Below are 21,667 nucleotides of genomic sequence, written 5' to 3'. Positions count from 1 at the left end.
TTTGGTTGGGCTCATAATGAAATTATTGCCAAAAAAAGGTTTATGATTAATTATGCCTCTATTATCTTAAAATTATGTTTCCTTTTAAATCTTCAATCTTATCTTTATCTATATTTTAAAATTCGCTCATATCTTTATCCATATTTTAAAAATTTTAGATAATTAATTACTTCTAATAAAAAAAATACCAAAAATCATTAAAAATAACAAAAATTAACGATAAATATTTCAAATTCAAAAAGTACTAATATCATTTTAAAAACAAAATTTAAACAAAACCAGATGTCATACACTTCATCACACGTTATGTACAGAAGACTGGTGCTGAAGAGAAGTAAAAACAAGAGAAACCTTACTTTGACTAGTTTACATTAGAGGAGAGCATGAGAGGCTTCAATTCTGGCTGTGTCTTGGAGCATTGGCTGTTTAAAATAGTATCCAGAGTAGAGACGGCCTTCAGAATATGCTTCCCTTTGTTCAACATTACGCAACTAGTCCTGCAGTGAACAAATATCATGCAATTTTGACAATTAATATGCGGATAAAAAATCATTTAATGAAACCAAAAGTCGTATATTACGTACCTCCTTCCCTTGTCTGCATCTATAATTTCCGCTCTAGCCGGAACCCCCGACTTAACAAGCGACTCCAAAACCTGCGTTGCCAAAATTACTGGTACATGGGCAGCACTGCAAATAGATATAATTTCTTCCTGTATGTCAGCAAGATTTTCCCACCCACATTCCACCGCGAGATCGCCTCTGGCAATCATCACGCCCAATGGGTTTGGAGATTTCATTGCTTCCAATATTAAAAGCGGTAGTTTTTTGAATCCAGATTTTGTCTCAATCTTCAAGACAATCCCCAAGTTTGAAATTTGTCTCTTTGAAAGTTCTTGGCGCAACAAGATAATATCGTTAACATCCCGCACAAACGAAATCCCGACCATGTCAGCATGGGCAGCGACAAAATCTAGATCCATAAGATCCTTAGAAGTCAGGCCCTCATAACAAATATCACTGTCTGGGATGTTGATGGATTTTTCTGAGCCAAGTTTTGTACCTTTAAGACCAGCATGAGTGATTGAAACAATCACTTCTGAAATGCTAATTCCTTTGATAACACCCCATATCTTCCCATCATCAAATGAAATGCGGTCTCCTGGTTTGACCGAATCGAATAGATAGCCAGATGGGCAAGTTATCCTATGGGAGCCAGTGTCTGTACAATTCAACCCACCGCCTTCATCTGAAGAATCTCGAGATATTGTCAGCAAGTCACCAACTCTCAATCTAACAAATTGCTCAGAAGGAGGAACATCCACCACAAAACCAACGGAGCATTTTGGCCGCTTCTTCTTAGCATACAATGCTGTTCCAGATTCAACATATGCAGTCTTGCGGCACTCAGCCATGAACCCAACACCAGAAAACATAGGACACTTGCTTAAAATCCTGAGCCTCCTATGCTTTCCTCGGGCATCAGAAAAACTTACAGAGTCATCAATCTCCAACTTCCTGAGAAATTTTTGGCCATCCACGTGGATAATAACATCAGGTGATACATGAGGTGGTGGTGGACCTGCTCCTTGTGGTGAAAGCCAAACTTGGGCTGGGCGCAAGACATCACCAACAGCATTCCTTTTGGGAGAGATTTTAGCCACACCTGGACCAGCTTTCAGTTTCCCAGTTCTTAGCTTTGGTCCAGCTAAGTCCATGAGGACCCGACAAGGTTTCTCCAGAAGCTGAGAGCTTCTCTTCACCATGCTGATGATCTTACCCCAAATTTCAGGGTTTCCATGCGCACAGTTGATACGAAAAGTGCTGGTTCCCAAATTGATAAGATCAGCTACAAATGTGTCGTTTTCCACTACCTCCTGGCCTACTGTTACCATGATATGAGTCATTCTAGGGCCCTGAAGAGTTCCAAGCAATAGATCCTTATTAGACGATGCCATTTTCATCATCGTAGTCCTTGAGAGGTTCTCGGTTTGATATTCCATGCTCATGTGAATGGGAAGCTCCTCAACAGAACCTTCCATGCTTAGCAAGGAGTCCGACCTTGACCAGACAAGCATTTGAATGCAAGCAGAAAGGCTTGGAAGAACAAATGGATTTATGTCCTCTAAATCTGAAAGTCCAACAGAAGAAAGGTCTTCTTTAGTCTGTTCTACATCTAAGCTTTTAAGAGCCAAAAAGTGTATCATGTTGGTAGCACTCGCTGCATAGTTTCTGCCAATGAGAGAAAACCATGTTAGTACCCTGTGAAATTTGTGAAACTGGAAAGTAGTGCATTTATTTCATAAAATTGTAATATACGAGTTTCAAATCCCCAAACCAGAAAATTCAAAAGCAACCAAAAACTGGGAAAATGAGTATCTTTATGCAGATTGTGTTACGGACATATCTGGCTCACGATGCCATGTTTCATACAAGGACAAAACCAATATGTGTAGAAGAAAGTAACCCATTATATTTCTGTTGCAGAAACATAACATACCGGTGGCACATTTTGAGCCTGGATGCATTCCACTGCTCCATAGCTAGAATATGCAACTGAACAGCTTTCAGCTTGTCAGGAAGACTATCTTGGTTCACCTGTTTCATAACAGTTGGTTGCAATTCGAGCATCGGGTTCACCTGTGAATCCTTTCGTGGCCTCTTGGAATTGCCATCATTCTTGGAACATATAAACACTGAATCTTCATTTCCATGCTGCTGAGAATTGCCATCATCTTCAGGACAGATAAACAGTGGATCATCAACCGATTGATGAGAGGGGTAGCTCTCAGCATTGTCATGTGGCATGCCATGGAAAACAGTTCTTAGCGCGAGTTTTCCTCCTGACCTTTGAAACAACGATATGTTATATCTACTAGCTCTTAGTTTAGTACTGGACTTGCACGGAGGGACTTTTAACTTTCCATATGAGTTCGGATATGTGAAATCAGATATACCAGTCTGCGTGGATGAAGAAAACATTTTTCTCTCAGGCTTAGAAGATCCATTTAACTCCAATATCAAATGGATGCATGGGCAAAAAAGGTCCAAATCAAAAAAATTATAAACTGAAGAAAACAATTATATCGCACTGACTTAAGTAAAGATTAAAAATTCGAGGAGCTCATAGGGAGATGAGTGCTTGAATCTGATGCAAATAAGAAAAGATCGACAATTAACCATCATCCAACCATCGTGAATAAGTCAGGTTCTTCACATTCAGCAAATTATGGTCTTTTCACTCATTCAATGTATCAAAATAGCACATATCAATAGTAATCGTACTTAAAGAACAAGTCAACACCTATGGAAACGAGTGAAGCAGCAGGCACAAAGCAATAATGGAAGGCGAAATTAAAATTAGATACTGGCTAAGAAGCTCTTACCAGAGCTCATTAACCATCACCGAAGTGTTGCATCATTAATCATTTTCAACCAGTATTAGTACATAAAACTAACTCATCTACAAGACTACAACTTTAAAAAATAAAAAGAAACCTTTAGCTAATGCACATTTTCGTCGACGGGCTATCTTTAATCCCTCTTAATGCTTGATTCCCCTTTACAAGACAAGATGCAAAAGAAAGAATAAAAACGTACACCTAATTAATTACACATCCAAATCAATGAAAAAACAAGCAATTTCCTGCATCAGTTGATAGGGATACCAACCCGATTTATAAATGATGCCAGTTCAGTTATCGAGAAAGTTGCAATCACTCCAGCCATCTTTGAGTTCCTGAAACCAAAAACAAAAGTGATTTAATTTACTGCTTTAAATTGTAAAAAAAAAAGTGCTGCTTTATAAAAGTTTCCAGACAAGAACTACATTTGACTTCATTTCAACTGCCTAAAACGTGAACAAATACAATAAGGCCGATGAGCCAAGAAGATCCAAAAGAGAGCCCAAGAGGAACCCAAAATACTTGAATTAAAGAAGGAAGATCACAAGTTGTCTTAAGAATAAATCAACATAGAATTTGTTTTTATCTAGTTTAAATAAGTCTTCTTGTTTTTGTTGATAGCCGTTAGTGACTTTATTTTTAGGATTGGATTGTTATTTTCTCTTTTCTATTTAAGTTCTTCTGAAACGAGCAAGAAAGGAGCATGTTCTTTCAATAAAAAAAATCATCCTTTGAGGTTTAATTCTCGCCCTAAGTAGAATTATATTTTAGCATCATCATTTTGTCTTTGATTGGACTTATTATTGGTACCAGAGACAGGTTCATATGGACACTTATAAAGTGAGGATCGAGAAGTTAAGGCTGGGCTTGGACGGCACCAAGACAGCTTCAGTAAAATGGTGATCGGCATTACGGGCAAGCTTCACCAGATGGAGGATTCTATCCAGAAAATAACAGAGACACTGCTCTCCAACCGGGACGCATCCAACAGCAACTTCAACAATCGAAGTAGTCATTCTTACACCAACAAAGAAGAATGATGCGATGAATTCGATGGAGGACGGCCATTATTTTCATCACAGTTGGTTAAATTGGAGTTTCCACAATTCTCCGGAGATGATCCTAAGAATGGTTCACAAAGGTTGGGACAACGCATCACAACACTAGAGCAACAAAAATGGGCGGCAAAACCACTCGGCTATGACTATGAAATCAAATACAAACCAGGTCGTGAAAATAATGCTGCAGAGCACTTTCTCGAGTGGTGGGCAGTCCTTGTCTCAACAATTTGTTTGTCTCACACCCTGAAATCTGGTATTCTATTAAATCAGAAGCTAGTTGTCATCCTTACATGAAGAAAATTGGCGTTAACGCAACAGAACACCCAAGTACTCCTTACACATGGTGTAATTGTTTAGTTTGCTACAAAAATCGTGTCGTGGCACCCCCAAATTCTAGCATCATTCAGCAGCTTTTACAGGAATACCATGATTCACCTATCGGCATTTCGGAGTACTTCGAACATACAAAATATTAGCACAACAATTTTATTGGCCATCCATACATCGGATATGGAAAGAGTGATGTTTCATGCGATGTTTGTCAACTAAGGCGAGAACTTTATCACCAGCTGGGCTCCTACAACCATTGCCAATACCTTGTCAAGTATGGGATGATATCAAGATGGATTTCATTGAGTGACTTCCACCTTCAAACAGAAAAAATACCATCTTCGTTGTTGTGGATAGACTAAGCAAATCAGCCCATTTCATGGCCCTTTCTCATCCTTATACAGTGAAGATAGTAGCGGAAACGTTTGTCGCAGGAATTGTTAAGGTTCATGGGATGCGTCGGCTGATCAACACGACGAGGATCTGGTATTCATCAGTAATTTTTAGCAATAATTTTTTAAGCTGCAGCTACGCAATTGAAGATGAGCTCTTCCTACCATCCGCAAACGGACGGCCAATCGGAAGCTGTTAACCAATGTATTGAACAGTCCCTTCATTGCTTTGTGGCTCAACATCCTCGAAAATGGCATTCTTTCCTCCCATGGACTGAAATTTGGTACAATACATCATATCATGCTTCAGCGAGAATGACTCCTTTTCAAGCTCTTTATGGAAGACCACAACCATTAATTCCCCATACACTGTTGGCGAGTGTCCGGTACAAGACGTCGATCTTAGTTTAAGCACTCGAGATGTCTTACAACGAGTGTATGGGGAATCAATGGTTTTCGTTGCACATTGTTTAAGCACAACGAGATGTCTTACAACGAGTTTAAGCACAACGAGATGTCTTAAAATTGCAACCCTGCCGACAACATTTAGTGTTCAAACGAGCTTCTCAAAAACTTGTCAGCCGCTTCTACAGACCCTATAAGATCAAGGAAAAAATTGGGAAAGTTGCCTATGAAGTACAACTGCCAGCAGTCTCTCGCATTCACCCAATATTTCATGTGTCATTGTTCAAAAAGAAAGTGGGAGACAACATGAACCAAGCACCGAAATTCAACATATTGCCGAAGATGGTGAACTCGTTATTGAACCAGAAGCTGTCTTAGACAACCGCTGAGTCAAAAAGGGTCCAAATTTATCGAGAGTTTAATCAAGTGGAAAACTCTACCAATGGAGGATGCAACTTGGGAGAACACTCAAGAAATAAGAAGAGATTCATCAATATGAACCTTGAGGACAAGGGCGGGTATTGATGAGCCAAGAATGTCCAAAAGAGAGCCCAAGATGAACCCAGAGTACTTGAATTAAAGAAGGTAGATCACGAGCTGTCTTAGGAATAAGTCAACATAGTATTTGTTTTATCAACTTTGAATAAGTCTTGTTATTTTTGTTGATAGCGGTTAGTGGCCTTATTTTTAGGATTTGGTAGTTATTTCTCTTTTCTATTTAAGCTCTTCTAAAACGAGCAAGAAAGGAGCAAGCTCTTTCAATAAACAAAGTTGGGTTTAATTCTCACCCTAAGCAGCATCATCATTTTGTCTTTGGTTGGGACCTATTACAGGCAGGCACAAAAATAACTCCATAAAGATTATTTCGTTTCCGTTCACCAGGCACACGCGACATTCTTTACAGCATTCAAATATATAATCAAAGAACATGAAAGGTCAATTATTTTTCGTACGAAGACACAAACTCAAAAAAACAACAAGAAAAAAGAACCTAACCACATAACGAACGCAACTAAATGAAATAAAAGGAAACGAAATCGAAAATCCATGACGCCACACACGAAAGGCGTACCGATAGAAATGGGTGCTCCAGAACAATCACGAAGACCTCGGAAATCCAACTCCAACTTCAATTCTCTCGATTAATGTATACGATCATTCTGTATAAAAATAATGCAAGAAAAATAATCGAATTTAGCAAAATAGTAATAGAATTAGTTCAAGGAAAATTGAAAGAGGGGAGTGTGGTGTGCGCGTGCCAGATTCAGTTGCTGGAAGCAAGAGCTGTCGCAGAATCTTCTCGTGATGCGACATATACGAAACCGCAAAATTGCGTTTTTGGCGAAAGAAGGAATATCACTAACCCTTCCAATTCAAATAAGGTTTTGGTCCTTCTATAAAACTCAAATATATTATTTTTCATTGTCCGATTTTATAATAGATTCGTAAAATCGTTTCATACGATACTTTATTCACGAAAAAATTATAAGATAATGAAAAATTCAAATTTACTTATTTAACTATCATACTATTTGTATCATGTTGCTATTGTATGACCTTATTTTCATTTAATAATAATCATTAATACATGTTTGTTTGTTTTTCATCTATTAATTATTAATGGAATTTATTATTACATGTTTGTTTGTTTTTCATCTATAAATATATGAGTTTGAATTGTGAATTTACATGTATAATGAAATTTGGAACAATAGTATTAATAAATACATGTAATTTTTTGTTTGAATTGTGAATTTACATGTATGTCCTTATTTTCATTTAATAATAATCATTAATACATGTCCATTTTTATCTTTCATTTTTTTGAATGAAATTTATAATCAATTTTTTTTAAAAAAAAAATTTGCTTATCTTTAATGAAATTTGGAACAATAGTATTAATAAATACATGTAATTTTTTTGTTTGTTTTTCAGGTATTAATGTTATAATAATTGAAGAAAAATAAAATTTAATTTTTTGAATGAAATTCACAGTCCATTTTTTTTAAAAAAAAATATATTTTTAAAGTAATTTAATGAAATTCGCAACAATAGTATTAATAAATACATGTATTTTTTTTCAGGTATTAATGAATTTTACAATAATTGAAGAAAAATGAAATTTTATTTTTGGAATGAAATTTACGGTCTATTTTTTTGAAAAAAAACTACATCTTTAATGTAATTTAAAATAAGCGACACAATGTCAGCAACTTAACTCACGAGAACTTCATAAAAGTTCACTAATCCCAGTACTATCCTCACTGATGCACGCATAACCCAACAAAACTAAATGATAGTGAAAGATTTATCTTTTAACTCGAACGTTTCTTTATTTTCAAGCCAAAAGTTATATTTGTTATCCAAGATACGGTTTTTATTTCTTATAATTGTGATCTACCGTGCAAAACTCTACACTAAATTAATTGTGAATATAATGAAGATCGCACTGACGTGGGTGTCAATGTAGCAAATCGTAAAATCATATGCATGACAAACACAAATATTTGTTTGGTACCATAAGAAAACACGTCAAAAGAATCAAAATTAGTTTATATTGATTTTATGTATAATAATTACTCTTATATACATCACATAGATAGAAAAAGAGAAATAAGAATGAATTCAATCGTTTTTATGTAAAAACAAATAAATTTTACGTGTACAGTCACTTAAAATGATTATAAGATTTTTAAAATTTTCTTATATTTTTTAAATATTTTTCCCTCGAAAAATAAATTTTTTTTTAAAAAAAACTTACATTTATCTTCATGTTTTATGCCATGTCAAATTTTCATCGATAATACTTGTAGAACTTGAAGCTACTTTTTTAAGACATGATTTATGTAAAGAACTTTATAACTTCAAAATATATCATGAGAAATTTAGAAATTTTGGTTCTTGTAAAAAAATATATATTTGTTTTTTGTTTTATTATTTTGAATACTCATAATTTAAGGCATAGTTTGGTACACAGAATAATGGAGGGATTGATAAATAATCCTCCTTATCTTACGTTTGGTACTATTTTTAAAAAGCCCATGATATTAATAAATAATTTTTTAGAAAGATAAAATGTCCCTTCTATTAGGTTTGATAATTTTAATTTAATGATAAAAAAACACCACAAATGACTTAATTGCCCTCAATATATAAAAATCCTATATATGATCAAGTTCTAAATTAGTATCACTAGATGATAATTATATAAATGATTTTTATAAATCTCTGCTAATATGTAGAAATTAAAATCAAATAAATATTTTTATTTATTTTTATATATTATATAATATGATAATTATATAAATGAACTTGAAATAATTATATAAATGATTTTTATAAATCTCAATCAAATTATTAGTATCACTCGATTAACCTTAAAAATTGATATTTGACTTGACTCACAAAATCAAGGGCTCAATTATCATATTATGTAATATATAAAATTAGGTAAAAATAAATAAATCATGCAAACACTGTCGGCGAATGAACAGATAAGAAATATGAACTCAAGCAACAACTTTGAAATTATAAAATTTATTATGATAAGATTAATTTTGTCATTACAATCTAATATATAAATTTAATCACTCTTATTAAAATCATACCCAACATTAAATATAATATCATACATCTTATTTATCCTTATATTATATATCACATGTTTATCCTATCATGTGTACCAAACTATGCCTAACTATATTATTTTTACAATTTTAAGGTTATGGAGTTAAAATAGGTGTCAAAGTGATAATAAGAGTATCGTTCTCATTATGGATCATATTAATAAATATTTTTATATTTAGACAGAATATTGCAACATTATATACTTATATGTATATCAAACCTAAAATAACTCAATTATATTAATATTCAGGAACTCAAGCAAAAATAAATTATGAACTTTATTGATGTATCATAGATTGAATTAATTATTGGAATCAGTCTATTTAGCAAGCAAAAAATTTCAAGTGTAATCTATTATTATAATAATAATAATATTAATAAGGTTAAAGAGACTAAAAATTGCAGTGAAGACGTCATCTATTCTTTGAATTTTCCATTAATACCCCTATTATTGCGTATCTTCCTCTAAACAGCAGTTGAGATTTGCAATTTATTAACAATTCTCGAACACTTGAATAAACATTTAAAAAAAGAAATTGAATAAACATATATAGTAAGATATCAAACAATTAATTTACACCATGAACCTTGATGAGAAGTGCCAACACTATATGCATCATTCGAGATTAAAACATGAATCAATAGAAACGGATAGAACAATATATTTTTAGCCTCCAAATGAACGTTCGAGTTAGTGGAGTAAGGAGTTTGATTTCTCTTGGCAACACCTTTTTCTGACAAGTTTTTCGCACAGGGCTTGCTCAGTACAGTTTACCGATGGTTTAATCAGTACGGTTTACTTGTATTTACCCAAAAATAGTAGCCGTTACGGATTATCACGTCATTAAAAAAAATAGATTTTAAGGTAAAACTTGTTATTAAAAACTTTTACTCTTTAAAACACAAAAATAGCCCCGCAAACCTAAAATATTATCACAGGCATTGTCAATCTTTAAACTAATTTTTTTTCCATTATCTGAGGTGGCTAGGGGAAAATGCCATAAAGGTCTAGGATAGATGATTTTCAAAATACAACGAAGGCAACTGCCAAAACCGTTATTATCCACGGCAACTGTAGAAATGAATATTATCCCAAGAACTCGAACGACAAAAAGATCCAGATTACAAGGAGGACGGGGTTGCCGTGAAAGCCATGGAAGGAGGACGCGGCGGTGGGCAGTTGGGGGAAAGATGGTAAAAAAAAAAAGTATTTGCGGAGACAAATAGAATATTTTTATACGAAGGGATATGGAATCAACGATAAATTCGCTACACTATTTGTAAATTACTCATTAAAAAAGTAACATTTGAAATATTTATTATGTTATTTTATAATCATAGTTTTATAAAAATAATTAACTATAATGATATGTAAGATAGTTATTTAGTATTCAGTTAAACGATCTAAGATCTGATTTTTTATATCAAATGCAACATGTGGTTTATATTCAGTTTTCGTATCTGGTAGTCGTTTTTATTTCTTAATGATTGCATAAATTTATGTATTTTTATGAATATTTCTCATGTTAAAAAATGAAAGAGCTAACAGAGTAAGCATTTTGGTACAAACAATAAATATAATGATTTGACAGAATATCCAGATTCCAAAAAAATTTACATGTTGGAAGAAAAGAACAACACAATATAAATCCAACCAAATCATGTATTTCTTGAGCCATGCTTATTAACTTACTAGCGTCCATTGGTAAGCGTATATATAATTGTAATTTTAAGTAAAATTTCACAAAATCAATGGATATTAGTTGGTTTAACAACCTCAAATTTAATTAAATAGTAAGATTAAATATTTATGGTTGTATTTTATTCAACAAGAATTCTAGTTAAACTCAGTGATTGTGTATTTAACATCTATTAAATCAGCAAACTAAGGAGCGTGTCAATTAAACTAATTGAGTAATCACATATTCTTGAATTTCCTAATTAACTTTTTTATCTTGATAATTTGTTTCATTTAATATTTTAAATTATAAGACACTGTTACTATAACTAAAGACACATTTTTTAAAAATGTTCATAAAGACTCAATCACTAACTCATATGGAAAAACATTTATCGACATACTATATTGAAAACATTCTAATTAATTCAGCGCATTTGCTGAAAATTTTCTAATTAATTAAGAAAAATTCATTTTATATATAAATATGTGACTTTATATGTGAATTTCCCTATATCTCCTTATTAATTGCTTGCTTTACACTAATTGTTTACTTTAAATGTGTCTTTTCTTTTTCCTTTTTCATATTTTAACAAAGGGTTCCCTCATATTCTCATCTTCGGGTTTTTGGGTGTCTATGTTATCCTCTTATTCCTTCCACTAAAATCCATAAATTGCAGCCTCGATCTACTCCTTGTGTCTTTTTGGGTTTTCCACCTAATCATCGTGGTTATAAATGCTATGATTTGGCATCCCGTCAAATTATCATTAGTCGCCATGTCATTTTTGATGAGAATGTCTTTCCCTATGCATCACTGCATTCCCCTTCGTCACATACATATGATTTTTTGGATAGTGGTCTCTCTTCTTATGTCTTAGATCACCTTCAACAATCTGCTGCTCCTCTGGCTACATCGCCAGCCCAAGCCAACACTCCTCCCCAACCGGGCCCAGCAGCTCCCCCCTCCCCAACCACTCCTCTTTCCGCATCTCCCATCTCTCCTACTACAATCCCTACCCCCCCTTCTGCCTCACGCACGGCCCGACCTTCACCAAGCCCAGTCATTGCTCCTCCTTCCAATACTCCTCTTCCTAAGCCCACTATGGTCACTCGAAGTCAGCATGGTATTTACAAACCCAACCCAAAATACCAAGCATTACACACCACGGTTTCGCAGTCCCCTTTGCCTCGAAACCCAATAGCGACACTTCGTGACCCAAATTGGAAAATGGCCATGGATGATGAATATCATGCTCTTATGAAAAATAAGACGTGGGATTTGGTGCCCCGACCTCCTGGTGTTAATGTTATTCGGTCTATGTGGATTTGTACTCATAAATTTAAATCTAACGGTGATTTTGAGAGGCATAAAGCCCGTCTTGTAGGTGATGGGAAAACTCAACAAGTTGGCATTGATTGTGGGGAAACTTTTAGTCCGGTTGTCAAACCGGCAACTATTCGCACTGTTCTCAGCCTTTCTCTTTCTAAGGCATGGCCAATCCATCAATTGGATGTCAAGAATGCCTTCCTTCATGGTGAGCTTCAAGAAACAGTATATATACATCAACCAGTGGGATATAGGGATCATACCCATCCAGATTATGTTTGCCTCTTGCGTAAGTCTTTGTATGGGCTTAAGCAAGCTCCCAGAGCTTGGTATAAGCGCTTTGGTGATTTTGTTATGTCTATCGGTTTCACTAATAGTCGGTGTGACAACTCATTATTCATTTACAGCAAGGGGTCGGAAATGGCTTATATTTTATTATATGTTGATGACATTATTCTTACTGCTTCGTCTCATGCTCTCGGGCTCTTTATCATGGATCTTCTTAGTTCTGAATTTGCTATGAAGGATCTTGGTCCATTGAATTACTTTTTGGGTATTGCGGTGACTCGACATAAGGGTGGTATGTTCCTTTCTCAACGCACATATGCCGAAGAAATAACTGAACGTGCCGGAATGATCTCTTGTAAATCATCGGCTACTCCGGTTGACACCAAATCAAAGGTTAATGCTACATCTAGTGCTCCCTTTGATGATCCTACTCTGTATCGGAGTCTTGCAGGGGCTCTACAATACCTTACCTTCACGAGGCCGGATATCTCGTATGCCGTCCAACAGATTTGTCTACATATGCATGATCCAAGGATGGACCATATGTCTGCTCTCAAACAGATTATTAGATATGTTCAGGGTACATTAAATCATGGCCTACATTTGTATTCATCATCTTTTTCCTCTCTGGTATCCTACACTGATGCGGATTGGGGTGGGTGCCCTGATACGAGGAGATCTACATCTGGTTATTGTGTATTTTTAGGGGACAACTTGGTCTCTTGGTCGTCAAAGCGTCAACCCACATTATTTCGTTCTAGTGCCGAGGCCGAGTATCGTGGGGTAGCGAATGTGGTTTCTGAGTCATGCTGGCTTCGAAACCTTCTCTTAGAGTTGCATTGTCCAGTTAAGAAAGCTACTTTGGTGTATTGTGACAATGTCGGTGCTATTTATTTGTCGGGTAATGCAGTTCAACATCAACGTACAAAGCATATAGAAATGGATATCCATTTTGTCCGAGAGAAGGTTGCACGAGGACAAGTCCGAGTTTTCCATGTCCCCTCCCGTTATCAAATAGCAGATATTTTCACTAAGGGTTTGCCACAGGTGTTATTTGAAGATTTTCGGGACAGTCTCAGCGTTCGTAAACCTCCCGTTTCCACTGCGGGGGAGTGTTAAATATAGTAAATATTTAGAAAAGTCAATGTATATTGTTAGCCGTCTAATTAGCCTCCTATTATCTAGCCTAGAATCAATCAATGTATATTGTTAATTTCCTGTTTTGTAGCTTAAGATTATGCTCCAATCTTGAGGATATATTCTGACGATTGAGAATGAGAAAGCGAGGAGGAAAAACATTCTTTCATTTAACAATAATAAAAAGAAAAAAAAAAGTAGAAATAAATACTACTTTGCGTTGTTAATTATCAAGTACTTAAACCTTTTTGAATTTATTTATTTAATTAGTTAATAATCGACTGACTGACTTCAATTGGTTGCAAGAGTCGAGACACACCATCATATATGTATACATCAAACTCGAGCCAAATATAGAGTAAAGTGATATTTAATAATAAACCAAGAAAGTCCATCACTACGACAAACTACACGAGGAAGAATCCACGTTACGTGTATGCCCATTCTATACATCTTTGGCAAACTCAGAATTACTAGGAAGCAACCTGAAACAAGATGTACTTGTGCGAAAATCGCCATCCACACTCCAAAATATGCATATAGAAATCTATTTATAGGTGGACTTGTTTCAATGAAGAGCTGCCACCTCCCGCTTCACGAAAGAGGGCAAGGCAAAGGCAGCTTCATGAATCTGTCGAATCAACACAGGCAAATCGTAAGCGAGTCTATTTCATGGTTTCTGCGTACATGCAATCAATCTCTATGTTTTTCTATGTATGTGAGGATGATAAAGGAAGAACAAGAGCTACATTAAAGGTGCACAAGAATCAAATCAAGCCAAATATCGCCCACTAGTTAATATTCGAGACAGAGCTCAAATTTTATAGAGCCGTGTTATTTTGAGGTGGTTCAGAAACCTGTCATTTCCCTTCCCGAGTAGCATTTCCTAATGAAATCGAATGGTTGATAAAAATAAACTGGTGATGCACGATAAGAACAGAATAGAAGATAACCTCTGTGTTGTAAAACTTGAGTTCTCTCCTAAACTCGAGAGCACCCCGCAGCTTCTCGATAGGGTTAATAGGGTGAACAAAATCAACAGGTGGCCCTTCCGTAGAGCATAAAAGAAACCCTATAACTCCACTGTCGAACCATAAACGAAAAATATGTAGGACATGAAAAGTTATTATACCAGTTAATCATTTTGGTGTAGAGAGCATCTTACCTTGGATATGTAGGAACACTAGCCCACGCATAGTGAACAGAACCCTTGAATATTTCGCGACAAATATAAATAATATCATTGATTAGATGCGTATGGAGCCACATACTCTCCGCCATGTTACAGAGTACACCGCCAGGCCTTAATGCTCGACCAATGTTCTTAAAAAATGGTTTCTCCACCAGCTCCTGAGCCGGACCTGTAATTATAAATCAAATTTTTCAAAAAAAGTGTGACGAATATGATATATCACAATCAAAGGCGATAGGCCCAAGATTCACTCGAGATCGAACCAACAGTAACAACCGACAGAAATACATCATTTTAATAGGTTCACTTATTATCAGCGCACATACCCACAGGGTCGGATGAATCGACAATAACTGCATCATATTTCCCTTCAGGTGCTTGCTTTAAAAATTCAATAGCTGCCAGTGTTACAAGCAAAAAATATATATATAAATGAAACATAAACAATTTAGCATGTGAACTTATTTCAAAATATTCCGCAGGAGATGATACATGTACCATCACCAACATGAAGGCATACACGAGGGTCCTCAAAACCGATAGCCAACTCCGGAAAGAATTTCTTGCTTACCTGTAATACAGACTGAAATTTGACAACGCTAACAAAACACGGATTCAAGAGAATTGTTTAATAACTGTCACAAAATAATCACTGACATCTATGACCATCTGATCTATCTCACAAATATCGATCAACTCCACGGAGCTGTGACGGCAAATTTCCCTAAGAACTCCACCATCACCACCACCAACTACCAGAACCTGAAATCATATGAAGAGCAGCCAGAGGCATCAATTGAAAGTGCGTTACAATAAGTGGAATGGAACCATATGCAGAAGAAAGCATTCCACCTCTCCATTACAGGGCACACAAAGTACTTCGGGACAAAAAACTTCGTAGTCAAAATACTATTGTTGGTAAATAAAAAAATACAGATTTTAATATAAATCGCATGGCATTCCAGCTCATTCAGAATCTATAAAAACTCGAAAGACAAAAGCCACTGCATGGAAATGTATAGGCAATGAACATCTAAGATTATCACTAGCTTATAAGCAGCCAGGAAAGAATTAAATACAGCAAGACACTATACTCAACCACTTGAATTTTGAAGCTAACAAATAAAGATTTTAAAATAACTGAAACTATAGTCTGACACTGAGGCGAAGATTTATATCAGTTTAGGTACGAGGACCACATAATCTGTTATCAACAGAAAAATTGGCAGGAGTTCAGCTGATTCTCAAAAGTCTGAAGTAAAAAAGATGTAATGAAGCGGGGCATAGTACAAAATGGACAAACAGAATCAAGAAATACATTTTTGGGGGATTCAATAGAGCAAAGGGGGAGATGGGCTATCATCTCCTGGTAAGCACATTCATCTTTCTCTGTCAGCTGAAGAATGCCGTCCAGCACAAGTACTCTCCCATATGCTGAGGACTGGAAAAACATAATAGGATAAGCTTAGAACTCATAGGGATGAGAAATTTCCCCACATATAAATGATCCGATATTCTACAATTGAAGATGCCAAACCTCGAAAACCAGAATCTCCTGGTATTTTGACTTCTCCTGAAACAAAATCTTCTCCACCTTCAGGGAATGTGCTTCTCCTGCAATGAGTAATGACACATTTAATAATAATTAATTTTGCGCTGTAAACATTGGAATATGAGTAAAGATGGTTGAATTTCACAAGTACCCAAATTTATGAATAATAGACATTTTATTTGGGCATGACTTGAATTTTATTTGATACAGTTATATTCCATTCCTTAATCCTTCGCTACATATAAGTTTAGGGAACCTAAATCAAGAGCATCCATCCAAAATCATGAAATGGCTCTTAAGTTTGCCACTTTGACAAAAATTCTTAGAGCCAAACTCGCAACATCAAAAAATCTAAGTGTATGATTGCATTTCTTGTTGTAAAATGGGATGCAAATCCATTCTATCAATTTAAAAACAGAGCAAGAATGTAGGAAATATACCTGGCCACATTGGATTGTTGAAATACACTTGCTTCCCAGATTTATCTGTTAATGTCCATGAAATAAAATCACATTAATAACCTACATACATAACCAAGCACACATTCCACTTCCTCAAGTGGGGAGCCAGGGGGTAGTGATCATGATAGGAAAGGCAAAATTAAATTTCTAAAAATTCATAGAGGCTCACGCCGCCGTATTTATGTGTATGTATTATTCATAAAGTCAAACAATGTTCTCCAAAAATTTAAAGAGGTGGAGGGAATGGGACTTGCCAGACCTCTTACTCCACCAGGCCCCTTTTTTGTGTATGTATTATTCATATAAATCAAATAAAGTTTTGCATAAATTTGAAGGGTTGGAGGGACTTGCCAGCCAGCCCTCTTACTCCACCAGGCCCCTTTTTTGTCTTATGTATTATTCATAAAATCAAACAATGTTTTGCGAAAAATTTAAGGGGTGGAGGGACCTGCCAGCCCTCCTATCACTGCACCAGGCCGCTCTTTCAAAAAGAAAAATAAAAAAACAGAGAATGGATCATCGGAATACCGGAGGACGGCTGTGTTTCAGATAACCATCCAGAAACAACAGTCGAATGGGACTTGGAACCAAGCTCAGGTTGGGATGCTCTAGCTTTTAAGCAACATGCTGGGATAAGAATGGCCTTGCCCGAGCCATTGTTGCTACTCTCCCACCCATCCATGGTCCTCTGGCAGTCCAAATCTTTTAATTCGTCGCCCTCCATGAATTACCCTTTTCTCCTGTGGATCCAGTCTCTGTCACAAACATCATACCCATATAAAATATTACCATAAACCATAAACAACAACACAAACTTACACAAAACCCAAAAAACACATGTATAAACCAATAATGTGATACTGCTACAGAAAGAAGCATATGCATAATTACAGAACAATCCTAAGGAAAAAGGCTAAGTTTACCAGAAGAACCTGACGGCACGTTCTAGGAATTGGTCTTGGTTAATGTAATAGGTCATGAAAATGAAAACAAATACATTAAGAATATAAAAATATGGGAAATTGTAAAAGAAAATTAAAGAAAGGCAACGAAAGAGTAACAATTTCAAGTTTCTTTATACATGAAGAATAATCTTAACAGCTTTTCAAACGTAAGAAAAGTATGCCAAAAAAAGCTGCGTGGCTCTCAAGCTGCTAAAAGTTCACAAAAATGGAATTTTTGAATATAACAAAGAAGTAATCAAATGGAAAATTCTACTTCCACGAACGGTTCAAATTTTATTTCTATCCAAAAAATAATCTCAAAGCTAAACAACACAAAAAGCGCAATCCCACCGACCATTGTTGTATTTCTTCAAGGTCAAAAAACGTTCTGTTCAGCCAAAAGATCATACTTTTTTTGACAGCGTGAAGAAATCGACAGGTGGCACAATGTTTCCCGTACTCAAATCTTTCACAAGAAAGCAGCTTTCAGGGTTTAATGAAAAAACCGGACAAGAGAGAAATTTTTAAAATAAATAAACTTTAGAGCTTCTAGAAATATTGTCTTATTTAAAAAATCGACAAACTCAAAACTTCCAAACATAAAATCAAAAACGAAAAACCCATTCGCGGACAGATTACATGCATGGAAAGAAGACACAAAACCCAGAAAGAAGTGCATCCAGACCAGTAATTCAGGGTGCCGATACAATTTGCGTAGAAAATATGAAAACACAGTCGCTTCCAATAACAAATCGAGATGCGAAGAATTACAGCGGTGAGAGACTGAAATCTTTTCAGTATTTTTCTTCTCCGGATTGAAGTAGAGGGTCTTGTGTCGAGATAGATATTGCATTAATGGGGGAAATATATATAGGAAAAAAGAAATAGCGTTAATGGGGGAAATACATAGAAAGGGAATTTCAAAATAATTCTTTTATTATTACTATTATCACCATTACCAATTTTTTAAAAATTGTAATTAACTTTAGAACATTGGCAAAAATTTGTGGGAGACGGTTTCACGGTCGTATTTTGTGAGACAGATCTCTTATTTGGGTCATCCATGAAAAAATATTACTTTTTATGTTAAAAGTATTACTTTTTATTGTGAATATCGGTAGGGTTGACATGTCTCATAGATAAAGATTCATGAGACCGTCTCATAAAAGACATACTCTTAAACATTTATTTGATTAACGTGCTTTATATACTATTACGTTAATTCATATATTTATTTTGTGGAATGGTGGTAGTGGATTTCTTCGTCAACAAAAAAACCAAAACAGAAGAATAAAATAATTTAGGAGATTTGGCCAAGTAAATGACTATAATATTTAATTGAACAGATGTATTGTGAGACGATCTCATAAATTTATATTCGTTAAACGGATCGATCTGATTTATATCCGAAGTGAAAAGTAATATTTTTTACATATATGATAAGTATTTTTATATGTAAGATCATATAGTAAGCATGTCTCATAAATTGAATCGTGTAATAATAATAGTGTAATTGATATATGTCTATTTGATTTAACCTACATTTAAAATGAGTTGAATAATATTAAATAAATTAATGAATTACATCGAGTCAATAACTAATAACACGGAACTAAATCCTTAAATCAAGTTGGTGTTATATCTTATGTTACAATTACTCAAGATGTCCAACAAAATTGAATCGTGTAATGATAATAGTGTAATTAATATATGTCTCTTTGATTTAACTTACATTTACAATCACAGTTCGCAATAACAAAGATTGATTTTGTGAATAAAAATGAATAAAAAAAGATTATATTCGGATGGAATATTTTAGTTAGAAGAAGAAATTATATTTGAGAAATTTTTTGAAAAAATTAATTTTAATATTTCCCATCTTAGGAGTATTTTAAATCCATCTCAAATTCTCAACTACCATTTTATTATTTTATATTTGGAATGAATGACTTTTAGATTTGAGGGAAAGATTTCAAAGACAACTTCTTTTTTGAGGATTTTGAATTTATGTTTAGATTGATGAATTTGAAATTCATAAATTAATAAAAGATAAATTTGAAATTCAGTCAACATAAATTTAATTCAAGTTGCATTTGGTTGGATGAATTTTGAAGGTATTTAGTTTCGAATTCACATCTGAAATTCATTGTATCTATTTTATTCGAAATTAAAATGAAAATTTTGAAATCTTTTTTTGTTGTCAATCTTTTTTTCTTGAATTTCAAATTACTTTTCAAAATAATCATATTGAAACCTTTACATTTCACATCATTTCGGATATCCGAAATCCCCCACAAATCAAAATATCAACCTCAATCAATTTGACTTCTATTATTATTTTTAAAAAACTGTGCGTTGATTTTGGTGGAACGACGTATCATGAATACTAATCACCGAAACACACACATTATGTATGCATAACACAATTAATAAATATTCAAACATCATATTTTATACAATAACAATACCAAACTCTTTGAAAATATTCTCTAATTTATTAATTTAATTTAGAGATAAACATAAGCTTTTCACTGGATAATTAAAAAGAATGATATTTTTCATCCACAATAAGACATGTATTCTCGATTTCCGATTTTTTTTTTTTTTTAAAAAAAATTTATGGACATTTCTCATGAGAAGTTACATTTAAATAAAAAAAGATGTATTCTTTGAAGTAAATAAAATATTGAAACATAACATCATAATTGTTTTTTTTATAGAGAACTCGAGTTAAATTAAAATAGTAAAAGATTTAATAATTTGTATATATTTTATATCAAGAACAAAATATAACAATTAAATAAATATGTAGACCTTAACACAAACAATTTAAAATTGAAAAAGTAGAATTGTACATAGTAATATGATATTTTGGTAGAGTATGAATATTCGATTATCCGACCAGTATTGAGACGATGATGTAAATTGAATACACGATGAGATGAAGATAAAGATAAAGCGATCTACCCGAATCGTACCGATGATCATCCGCAATTCCTAGAGCAGCAAACGAGTCATATCCACTAGAGCACCCCGTCGTTGTATTTGAAGTACATATATGGTTAGAATCTCATTCTACATGTCAATTTTGTCAAAAGGAGCGTTTCGGGAAAATGAATTTTACACGAGGTAAGCTAAACACTAGCAAGATATAATAATATATAAATATCAAGATACAAATTAATGTAATTATTGGAAATGAAATCAATGAGATATATATAGATTGGTATTTTAAAATGACAAAAACTTGTGTGAGACGGTCTCACGGGTAGTATTTTGCGAGATGAATCTCTTATTTGGGTCATCCATGAAAAAATATTACTTTTTATGCTAAGAATATTACTTTTTATTGTGAATATAAGTAGGATTGACTCATCTCACAGATAAATATTCGTAAGACCGTCTCACAAGAGACTTACTCTTTTAAAATAAAGTGGGATAAAAATTAATTTCAAAAACTGAGAATTAAAATTTAGTATTTAATAAAATGGGATTTGCAAGGCGGTTGAAAAAAAATAAAAGAAGAAGTTGAGAAGTGAAGTGGGAAGTGACTTGCAAATTTGACTTGGATTTGTGGACTAACAAGTGGGTTAGTGAGATTTTCAAATTTTGATTCGGGTTTGTGAATTTCTAAAGTTACGGAAATTACTTTTATGTTTTGCTTGTTAAATATCATGGCTTTTTATTATTAGAGAATGACATTTAAGGCTCATCAATTAATTGATCGGAAATGGATCATGTGTTATGCACAACGTTACCGTTGAATCAGTTGAACCTCATGTGAGATCTGCATGATCTAGTCCCACCTCCGACTCAGCATCAACGTTGTTCTATCACGATATATTTCTCAAGTTTTTTTTTTTTTTTTT

General features: G+C 34.2%; 2 protein-coding genes across 6 annotated transcripts; both read right to left on the bottom strand.

The window, feature by feature from the left end:
- Positions 1-226: 226 nt before the first annotated feature.
- On the bottom strand, positions 227-6,974 carry LOC140973767 (plastidial pyruvate kinase 4, chloroplastic-like). Of its 2 annotated transcripts, XM_073436828.1 has the most exons (6): positions 6,851-6,974; positions 6,664-6,751; positions 3,672-3,738; positions 2,500-2,960; positions 585-2,231; positions 227-497 (listed from the first exon to the last, which is right to left on the bottom strand). In XM_073436828.1, exons 3-6 carry the CDS (start codon positions 3,726-3,728, stop codon positions 362-364), a joined length of 2,301 nt encoding a protein of 766 aa, XP_073292929.1. In that variant the 5' UTR covers positions 3,729-3,738; positions 6,664-6,751; positions 6,851-6,974; the 3' UTR covers positions 227-361. The 2 variants fall into 2 exon arrangements, with proteins under 2 accessions (XP_073292929.1, XP_073292928.1); XM_073436827.1 differs by lacking the exon at positions 6,851-6,974 and having other exon boundaries at positions 6,664-6,844.
- Positions 6,975-13,915: 6,941 nt separating this feature from the next.
- LOC140973766 (spermine synthase-like) lies at positions 13,916-18,660 on the bottom strand. 4 transcript variants are annotated; one of them, XM_073436823.1, is made up of 12 exons: positions 18,484-18,658; positions 17,778-17,811; positions 17,383-17,609; positions 16,834-16,878; positions 16,379-16,455; positions 16,160-16,282; positions 15,499-15,603; positions 15,334-15,412; positions 15,168-15,239; positions 14,815-15,010; positions 14,603-14,732; positions 13,916-14,280 (listed from the first exon to the last, which is right to left on the bottom strand). In XM_073436823.1, exons 3-12 carry the CDS (start codon positions 17,576-17,578, stop codon positions 14,218-14,220), a joined length of 1,086 nt encoding a protein of 361 aa, XP_073292924.1. In that variant the 5' UTR covers positions 17,579-17,609; positions 17,778-17,811; positions 18,484-18,658; the 3' UTR covers positions 13,916-14,217. The 4 variants fall into 4 exon arrangements, with proteins under 4 accessions (XP_073292924.1, XP_073292926.1, XP_073292923.1 ...); XM_073436825.1 differs by lacking the exon at positions 17,778-17,811 and having other exon boundaries at positions 13,917-14,280; positions 18,570-18,653; XM_073436822.1 differs by lacking the exon at positions 17,778-17,811 and having other exon boundaries at positions 13,918-14,280; positions 18,484-18,660.
- Positions 18,661-21,667: the final 3,007 nt, after the last annotated feature.

Source organism: Primulina huaijiensis, chromosome 3, assembly GCF_012295235.1.
Source record: "Primulina huaijiensis isolate GDHJ02 chromosome 3, ASM1229523v2, whole genome shotgun sequence".
Lineage (NCBI taxonomy): Eukaryota > Viridiplantae > Streptophyta > Magnoliopsida > Lamiales > Gesneriaceae > Primulina > Primulina huaijiensis.
The sequence above is the reverse complement of the archived record's forward strand: the minus strand, read 5'-3'. Positions and strand labels throughout refer to the sequence as shown.